Source organism: Primulina huaijiensis, chromosome 11, assembly GCF_012295235.1.
Source record: "Primulina huaijiensis isolate GDHJ02 chromosome 11, ASM1229523v2, whole genome shotgun sequence".
NCBI lineage: Eukaryota > Viridiplantae > Streptophyta > Magnoliopsida > Lamiales > Gesneriaceae > Primulina > Primulina huaijiensis.
This window is the reverse complement of record NC_133316.1, coordinates 2,113,963-2,124,044: the sequence shown is the minus strand read 5'-3', so window position 1 is coordinate 2,124,044 and position 10,082 is coordinate 2,113,963. Positions and strand designations below refer to the sequence as shown.

At 36.1% G+C, this 10,082-nt stretch overlaps 2 protein-coding genes across 2 annotated transcripts; one reads left to right on the top strand and one right to left on the bottom strand.

Annotated features, from left to right (window-relative positions):
• Window positions 1-469: 469 nt before the first annotated feature.
• On the bottom strand, window positions 470-1,047 carry LOC140987725 (uncharacterized). Its single transcript, XM_073456369.1, has 2 exons — window positions 678-1,047; window positions 470-594 (listed from the first exon to the last, which is right to left on the bottom strand). Exons 1-2 carry the CDS (start codon window positions 1,045-1,047, stop codon window positions 470-472), a joined length of 495 nt encoding a protein of 164 aa, XP_073312470.1.
• Window positions 1,048-6,666: 5,619 nt separating this feature from the next.
• Window positions 6,667-8,340, top strand: LOC140987355 (U-box domain-containing protein 26-like). Its single transcript, XM_073455819.1, has one exon. It carries the CDS (start codon window positions 7,009-7,011, stop codon window positions 8,254-8,256), a length of 1,248 nt encoding a protein of 415 aa, XP_073311920.1. The 5' UTR covers window positions 6,667-7,008; the 3' UTR covers window positions 8,257-8,340.
• The last annotated feature ends 1,742 nt before the right edge of the window (window positions 8,341-10,082 follow it).

The following is a 10,082-nucleotide window of genomic DNA, read 5'->3' as shown; positions in this document are numbered from 1 at the left end:
AAAATATTATTTTTTATGCTAAGAATATTATTTTTTATTGTGAATATTGATAGAGTTGACCCAGAACGTCTCACAAGAGACCTACACCCTAAATAACTAACTTGGATTTCAAAATTGTTTATTTTTAAATTTCGAATCTGATCAATAAAATTCATACCAAAATACAAAGTTAGAACTTTAAATAGCATTTAAGTTCATCAAATAATACAAGAGGTCAAAATAATGGCATCACATTTCAAAATTGTAGCACTTTAATGCATAAGCAGTAAATTATATCTCGCTATCCTTCCGAATTTGGGAGAGAAGTTCTAAACTTGAAATTTTAGGGTTCCAGAAAAAAAAAAAGGGATAATTGTAATCACATCAGCAACCCTAATTTTAGCTATATACAATTGAAGCAAGAATTATACATCGAAAAAGCTAGGGGAAGAAGAAAATTGAGAAATTAATTTACAAAATTGGACGAACATTACGAAGTTTTTTCACAATATCCCGATTGATCAACGACTAGATTCGGTGAATATTGACGCACCGAACACGCCACCACCTGCGCCCACTGCCTCAATCTGTTCTTCACTGTCTCCGGGCTATCACCTATTTTTAGAGAAGAATCTTCAGTTTTGCCAACAGAAATCGAATGCTTAACTCAGTAAATAAGGCAATTGATTGAATTTTACCTCGATCAATAAAACTAGAGGTGCCTCCGACGGACGACAGCATCGAACCAGAGTCGGAAAACGAGGATGAAGAAGACCGAGACAGAGAATTGCTGTACTGCCTGTTCACGGCGTGGTAAAACCCGAGCGCCGGAAAGGTCGACGAAAGCTTCGGATCCAAATCCGGGGAATTGAAGTTAAATCCCAAGTCGAAGCAGGCGCGGAGCTCGTCCAAGTCATCGTCCGTGACGCTGCGGCCGCGCCGGTGTCGATGATTCCTGCGGCGATTGTTCCAAACCTCGTCGCGGATGATATCCGGGGACCACGAATTCTGCTTGTGCAACGGAGGAGGATCTCCGAGGCTGAGGCGTGGTGGCTCGGATTGCGACATTGGCGAGGGGAGGCGCCGCCGTGCGGAGCGGAGAAGGGATCGGGTGAATTTATATGGGAATATTTATTTTATTTGGGGCGGAGCGGCAATGGTGGGGACAGGGGATTTGTGGTTTATATATTGGGGAAAGGGATATCAGTCTTGCTGAGCTGTACGCTTGTTAGATCCTACGACGATAGTGGGTCCCATGTTATGAAACACTTTTATTTTAAAATTAAATTAAATTAAATTAAATTAAATTAAAATAATAATATTTAATTTCTGATCATTAATTTGCAAATCAATCAACGCTGTTTTAGTTTTATTACAGTTTTTAGAAGAATAATAATATTTTCTAGGGGTGTCAAAATGCGACACGATCCGTCAATCCGACACGATCGAACACGAAAAAAATCAGGTTCGGGTTGGGGTTTTTCGGGTTCGGGTTGGGTTCGGGTTGGGTGGATTCGGGTTAGTGACATGTTAGGCGGGTTTCGGGTTGGGTCGCGGGTTGACCCTTGAACTTTTTTTTTGAAAATATTACCTATATTTTTATATATTGTATGTTTGAACAAAATTGATTGTATATTTATATGATAAATTTTCATCATTTAATATTTATTTTGCATATTTTTATTTTTTTAACAATTTTTTATTTGATTTAGTAAATATACTTTTAATTTTCTACGATTAAACTTTCAAATTTAAATCGAAAATTTTGTTATTATGTGTTCAAATTAAAATATTATTATTTTTTATTTTTTTGAATTTTTTTCATTAATTTTTTTAAAAAAATTTTAAAATAAATAAATAAAATTCGGATTAGGCGGGTTAGTCGGGTTGAGTTGGGTTATACGGGTTCGTGTTCGGGTTGGGGGTTTTCGGGTTGCTTCGGGTTCGGGTTGAAAAAAAAATAAAAAAATTTTCGCGTGTTGACCCTAAACCCGACCCAACCCACCCGATTGACACCCCTAATATTTTCTCTTTCAAAAAAGAATTTCTTCGAAGACATGTTTTAATAAGCATAGTCTTTACCACAAAAAAATATATGGTACAGATAAAAAATTTCGAAATAAAACTAAATTTGATGAAACTATATTTGATGTCATCGAAAATATATATATATATATATATAGATTCATGAGTTCATATATATTGTCAGAATAGGTCTCTTGTGAGATAATTTCACGAATCTTTATCTGTGAGACGGGTCAACCCTACCGATATTCACAATAAAAAATAATACTCTTAGCATAAAAAGTAATATTTTTTCATAGATGACCCAAATAAGAGAGCTGTTTCACAAAATATAACTCGTGAGAACGTCTCACACAATTTTTTGTCATATTTGTAAGCTCTACGCATTTTGAGATTAATTAACTTAAAAGAGTTGGTAAAAACTTCTTAAATTCGAGACAAATAAGTAAAATATACATCAAAGCTAAAAATAAAAACAATTAATATTGCTGACTACAAATTTTTCAAAGTTTTGAGGTTTGAAATCTTAATTCGTCGGTTAACATATCCAAGAAATAATTCCAGACATTTTGATAACTGTTTAAGTTTCAAATTCAAATTTGAAGTGTAATTTATTAATTTCAAACTTTGGTGCATTCACAATTCAGAAAAATTCCCAAGTGTAATTAAATTTTGTTGGCTCCCTTTCCAATTATATTAATTAATTAATGATGATGAATCAGTAATTATAATATTTAATAGAATATTTGCTAATCTGTCGCCTTCGATTGGGCTTTATTTTTAATACCTTGGATTATACATTTATTTGTTTCAATAAAATAAAATAACCTCCGTACTCATAAAACCAGTGCACTAATGCCTATTAATTGTACATTTTAATCAAATAAATTATGATTTTGAATCCGTGCCATATAAAATGGGATATCTATTGATTGTATGTATAAGTTTTTATGCTAAAATTAGTTTTTCTTGTCACGCGATGCGGTTTAGATCACATAAAGCTCGTTATCGTAAAAATATTAGAATTTGGAGAAGTAAAATTTTTTCAAGGTTTTGAACTTTGAATCTGAATTTAGAGGGTCGTAAGTCATAAATTCCTCATACATCCCATGTTCCTTAAGTTGATTTTGAGTGGAGTTTATTACCTAATATCCGATCAACTTACACACCTCTGGTTCATCGTTCGTCGACGAGCCGATTGGGTTTAGATAAACCTCTTACTCTTCATCCAGATGCCAGTCTCTCTTAAGAGAGTGTAAAAGATACGTAAAAACCTAGTGAATGTCAACTGCTCGTCGCTCCTAGCCTTGAGTTCTTGAGTAGAGTAGTTGGACTTTTTTTTTCTTTTTCCTTTTGGGCTGATTCGGCGCAAGAGCTTTTTTAAATTTAATTTTGGACCGCTTAAATAACAACTTTTTGAATAAAGCTTCTTACACGGCCCAATTTTTAACTTGACAAATCTAAATGGCAAATCTCAAAATCTTCAAGATAATGTAAAATAAATCAAACATAATAAAAATATATATTTAAATTACAACAGAGAATCAACTTTTTGTTTAAAAAAAAGGTAGAAAAATTAATAAAATAATAAGACAGAATGCACAAGGCTCAATGTTGAAAATTTAAAAGTTCAAGGTAGATAACATGTGAAACCTGCAGCAAACTCAATTTAACACAGATAATTGCTTCCTTAATTGAGTCAAAATCATAGATTAATTTCATAGGATACATAATATTTGGTGGGAACCAATTTATACATGACAAAGTGGACATTTGGATATTGGTAAACTAGTAAATAATATCTTTTAATGTTTGATTATAAATTATAAAACCAATGAAAAAGATCACATAATGAACATCCAGTCAAAGTCATAATATCTTGAATCACTAACTTTACATTATAAGACATTAAAAAATTATTATATATATTTATTTCATCCAACATTTGATTCCTCTTTCTTCTAGTCTCGCCATTAAACCAATATCTCATACTCGGTTCCATCCGATATAATTTANTATCCCATGCACAACCAAAAAGCTTTAGTCCCCCGATCTTTTAAACAATTGGGATTCATTAAAATAATCAAAAGAATATCATTATTGTGACACAAAGGAAAGCAAAAGTTGGACAAGTTTTATATATTTTTTTACCTTACACTATCCCTTATGTTGAAGCATGTGCTTGGGTTATATTGAATCCGATTCAATGGGAGTAAAAGTAGCTAATGCACCCACTCTTTCTTAAATATAAGGGTTTTTTTTTTTAAAAAAAATCCATGTTTTCTATAAAATTCCAAACTATTTATTATTATTATTGATATTTTTTAAATTTGGGAACACGCCACCATTACCTTATGGTGCGTTTTAAGTAAACTCAAAAGATCAACACAGTATTTTACAAATCACGCTGACCAATTAAACCACATTAGATTAGTCTTATGTGACAGACTCAAACTGAGATGATATAGTGAAAAAATTGAACATCTGACTTTTTCGTAGGTGTCCAACAGACCTTAACATCCCAACATCTTGTTACACAATATATATCGAATGATATAGTACAGAAAGTTTGTGAAAAAGAAAACCAGCGAACAGTACAGTGAAGAGAAACAGTAGAGAAAAGCTTAAAATGAATCAAACCAAGGCCTGTATGAGATACAGTGTCCTTAAAACCCCTTATTTATACATGCTGATACCAGCTATATGAAAGGCCAAAAGTTGCCATAAAGATGGCAGATGAAGCACCAAAGGTTGGGGTAGAAGAAGCACCAAAAGCCAGGTCATGCGAAAGGTCTCAAAAGCATGTGAAAGGTCTCAATAAAAAAAAAGATGTCATAGAATAACTAGGCGATTTTTGCCTTAATCGGTCCGACATTCGACGCACTCAGGTCGCGCTCGTAAGCTTGCACACAAGTCAAGCCTTTTTCCAGTTCAAATCAGGATCATGATTTGCACCCCCTCTGCGTCGATGTGAACGAGAGAGAGCCTCAACCTCTGACCAATCATTGTTACACTTCCATAAAGTGTAACACAATATAAATTTATCTATATCACTTTATTTTTCCGATGTGAGACAAACTCACATTTCTAAATTTTCATTCACTCACATGAAAAGCCCATAAATTTCACAACCCAATACATTTAATCCAACACATCTCACTGGTGAATCATATTCCAACCTAATTATTGAACTAAAGCAGTTTAATTTCTTTTCACCTAAAACGTTTCCGAAAGAATGTTCAATTATTTGTGTGTTTGGAGACAATACAGCATGAAATCTCGTGTCTGATTTCTTTGTTCGGAATTGGAATATATACACAAACAAATGCCTATGAATAAATCAGATGGTCCCTCCCACGTACGTCAATCAACTAAGGCAATTTTATGCACGCCACAAATATTATAATGTATCAGACAAATATATTACTACTTAGCATAATCAATATCATTTCATTTAAATGTTTTTGAAAATTTCGTAAAAATAAATATGTAATATAATCTCATCCAAATTTACATAAGAAACTATTTGAGGGAGAGATGGTTCCTAGTTACAAATAAATAATACAATTTCCTAATATTGATGTTGCCTAGCTGGAGAGCACGTGTGAAGGAGAAGTGACTTTCACGTGCGCAGAAAGGCTAGTAAGCTGTGGTGGCAAAATCTTGTCCGGTTGACCACAGACAAAACAGTGTCTTCCGCCTTCCCTACAGCCACGGAAATTGAAAGGCTATAGTCCTTTTGCATTCAAACCAATTAATATTACTCCTCTTTCTTTTCTTTTCTTTTCTTTTTTTTTTTAAAGATTAAAAGATTATCATCTATTCAAGTCGGTTAGGTTCTGTATTCAACTAATTAATGGCGTTGGTCATACCATATTACTGTAAATGTACAGTGGTTGAATAGTCGTACACCCAACTTATAGGTCAAAGAACAGTCCTAATTACATCAGAAGTTGGGTCATTTTAAGCCTCACGAGTCACAATCTTCAACATTTGGATATATTTTATCTAACCACATTCAATAATTGTGTGGTGCCTGAGTTTAATGGTTGTCTGTATGCATGACATTAGGTAGTTCAATGTTAGGAGGTGGAGTGGGTGAAGATATCTTTTAATCACCAATTTAGATTATTTTTAGGGGTTCATGTGTAAACATCGAGTTAGTGCATTTAGATTCATTTTCTAAAAAAACAAGATCATATTTTCATACGACATCATTTAAGGGTTCTTTTCTATATCATCTAAAGCGATCAATCCATATAGTGTGACAAAACTCCAACAATGAGATTGTCGAAAATTCGCATGGATCTCTAGTATGATATGAGATTTTCACATGCTCTAATGATTTTAAAGTGTGCAATAACCTCGTTTAAAATAGGATGGTTCATAGGTAAAATCTGGGACAACAGATAAAAACATTTCTAATTTTTAACATTTTGTAAGATTTTGGAAAAGTTATGTTTGGTATCCTAAAATTTAACTACTTAGCTTCCATTTCCGTGAATTGAAATGTGTAAACAAGAAGTTGGAACAAGAATAGAGCAGCAAAATGGACCAACCAAACTAGCCAAGAACAGAAGAGGTAACATAATCAAGCTCAAAACAAAAAAATTTCCATTTATTTATTTAAATCATTTCCATTCCCTGTGATGTAAACAGGAGATAGGGAGGTGGAGGCCACACACCCACCCACATTCCCTTTGACCAGCCTACCCCACCCGACCTTAAACTAACCATGGCAGAGTAAATAACCACACGTGTGGTGGATGGATACATGTAGTACAAGTTGGTCAGAACAAAAACTCAGAAAATGTCCCGTTGTTCCCAAGTTCGTATTATATATAATCAAAATCCCACCACCCAACAAAGAAGAAAGAGAATTCGGAGCCCCCGCTGCATTTTTGGCATTAATTATTCTCTCGCTGCCTCTACTTCTTGTCCCTCTTTATATTTTCTTGATTCTTGATTTTTTCCTTGAAAAAAATTTGGTTGAGTTTAGAGAACATGCCTGTGGGTTTGGAGCCGTTGGATGTAGGCGTGCAGATTCCATCTTACTTCAGGTGCCCGATTTCTTTAGAGCTGATGAGTGACCCGGTTACGGTTTGTACAGGTCAGACGTACGACCGTTCAAGCATTGAATCATGGGTGGCAACCGGGAATACGACGTGTCCGGTTACCCGGGTTCTGCTAACGGATTTCACGCTTATTCCGAATCATACACTCCGGCGGTTGATTCAGGATTGGTGTGTGGCGAACCGGTCCTTTGGAGTGGAGCGGATACCCACTCCGAAGCAGCCTGCGGACCCGGATTTGGTTCGGTCTTTGCTGAACCAGGCGTCGTCCGGGTCGGCGTTGTTTGGAGTGAGGGTTTCTGCTTTGAGGAAGCTCGGAGGACTCGCTCGTGACTCGGAGAAGAATCGGGTGGTTATTGCTGCTAGTAATGCTCGGGAGATTTTGCTTTATATGGTGTTTGCCAATGTTCGGTCGGATTTATCGGAATTGAGTCACGAATCGCTCGCGGTTCTGTCGATGTTCACGTTATCGGAGGCGGAGTGTACGTACGTGGCAGCGGATTCGAGTCGGGTTGGATACCTGGTGAATCTACTGTTTCATTCATCGATTGAAGTTCGAGTAAACTCGGCGGCCATTGTAGAGAATGTCGTGGCAAGGATAAGATCGCCGGAGCTCCGATCGCAAATCAGCAGCTCAGGAGAGGTGTTTGAAGGCATTATCGCTATTTTAACTCATCCACGAGCGTATCCCAGGGCGCTTAAGATCGGAATCAAAGCATTGTTCGCTTTGTGCCTGGTGAAGCAGCACCGCCACAAGGCGGTGGCAGCTGGTGCAGTGGACGTTCTGGTAGAGAAGCTGGCGGTGTTCGAGAAATGCGACGCGGAGAGAGCGCTGGCTACGGTGGAGCTCCTCTGCCGTGTCCCGTCCGGTTGTGCCGCGTTTGCGTCGCATGAGATGGCGGTGCAGTTTCTGGTGAAGATTATACTGAAGATCTCCGTCCGCGCCACAGAGTACGCCACCGGGGCCCTACTGTCGCTGTGCTCAGCGTCGGAGAGAGCTCAAAACGACGCCGTGGCTTCCGGCTTGTTGACCCAGCTGGTGATGCTGGTCCAGAGTGATTGCACGGCGAGGGCGAAGCGTAAAGCTCAGATGCTGCTCAAGTTACTGCGCGACTCATGGCCCGATGATTCCATCGCCAACTCGGATACTTTTCCCGGAAGCGACGTCGCACAGCTATGAGTCAACTGTATATCTATTTTTAAATATTATTATGCCTATTTTTTTATGGTAAATATTTTTCAACGGAGAAATGATAATATAGATCATATAATATATCTGTTGTGAAAAAGTAAAAATTTACGGTAAAAAAGTAAAAATCTCAAACTCTCAAAATTATCACACTACACACTTTATAATATTTTTCTCTCAACTCAATTGTGATTTTCTTCACAAATGAGAGATCTATTTATAGAAAATTTTTACAAATAATCCAAAAATAAAATACATCATTACCTACATCATCACACACTAATTTTCAATATTCAACACCTAATTTTACCTAATTTTCAACATTCAACATTCACATTTTCAACACAAATATTTAACACATTTTTAAATAATTTTTCAACACTCCCCCTTGTGATGATGATCATAATGATTGTATACATTACGTGTTTTTATACTGCCTCGTTAAAAACCTTACTAGGAAAAACCCATTGGGATAAAAACCATAGTAAGGGAAAAAGAGTGCAGTCACGTAAACTCCCCCTCATGTTGACACGAACAATTCTTCACAAATTTCGTAGATTGCGCATCCCAATATTATATATGTGCTTTCTGAATATTGTCGTAGGAAGTGCCTTTGTGAAGAGATCTGATGAGTTTTCACTTGATTGAATGTGACGAACATCAATACATTTATTCTTCTCAAGCTCCTTGGTGAATGCGAAGAACTTAGGAGGAATATGTTTAGTTCTGTCGCTTTTTATGTATCCTTCTTTCATTTGAGCAACACATGCAGCATTATCTTCATATAGTATCACAGGCTTCTCGTCGAATGATAATCCGCATGAGATTTGGATATGTTGAGTCATTGATTTTAACCACACACATTCACGGCTTGCTTCATGTAGTGCAATAATCTCGGCATGATTTGATGAAGTTGTTACAAGTGTTTGTTTCTGTGAACGCCAAGAAATTGCAGTGCCTCCACGAGTAAATACATATCCAGTTTGAGAACGTGCTTTGTGTGGATCAGATAAGTATCCAGCATCGGCATAACCAATTATACTTGGATTAGCATCTTTTGAATACAAAAGTCCCAAGTCTGTCGTTCCTCGTAGATAACGGAATATATGTTTAATTCCGTTCCAATGTCTCTTTGTTGGATATGTGCTAAATCTTGCCAATAAATTTACGGCAAAAGATATATCAGGCCTTGTACAATTTGTAAGATACATAAGGGCACCGATAGCACTTAGATATGGTACTTCTGGACCAAGAATATCTTCATCATCTTCACATGGACGGAATGGATCCTTTTCTATGTTTAATGATCTAACAACCATTGGAGTACTTAAAGGATTTGATTTGTCCATATTAAAACGTTTAAGGATCTTTTCTGTATAATTTGTCTGGTGAACAAATATTCCACATTCTTTTTGTTCAATTTGTAAACCCAGACAATACTTGGTTTTTCCAAGATCCTTCATTTCAAATTCTTCTTTCAAGTATGACACAACTTCTTGAATTTCCTTATTTGTTCCAATGATGTTTAAATCATCAACATATACAGCAATAATTACGCATCCGGATGTTGTTTTCTTAATGAAAACACAAGGGCATATTGAATTATTTACATATCCCTTTTTCATCAAGTGATCACTTAGCCTATTATACCACATTCTGCCGGATTGCTTCAACCCATATAATGATCTTAGTAATTTCACAGAATAACATTCTCTGGGTTTTGAACTTTGTGCTTCAGGCATCTTAAATCCTTCAGGGATTTTCATATATATATTACTATCAAGTGATCCATATAAGTAGGCTGTAACAACATCCAT

Bases quoted from the DNA above. Each gene is read 5' to 3' on its own strand.
- LOC140987725 (XM_073456369.1), bottom strand. From the start codon at position 1,047: ATGTCGCAATCCGAGCCACCACGCCTCAGCCTCGGAGATCCTCCTCCG. The intron at 595-677 runs GTAAAATTCAAT...CTCTAAAAATAG, and splicing joins CTCTAGTTTTATTGATCGAG to GTGATAGCCCGGAGACAGTG.
- LOC140987355 (XM_073455819.1), top strand. From the start codon at position 7,009: ATGCCTGTGGGTTTGGAGCCGTTGGATGTAGGCGTGCAGATTCCATCT.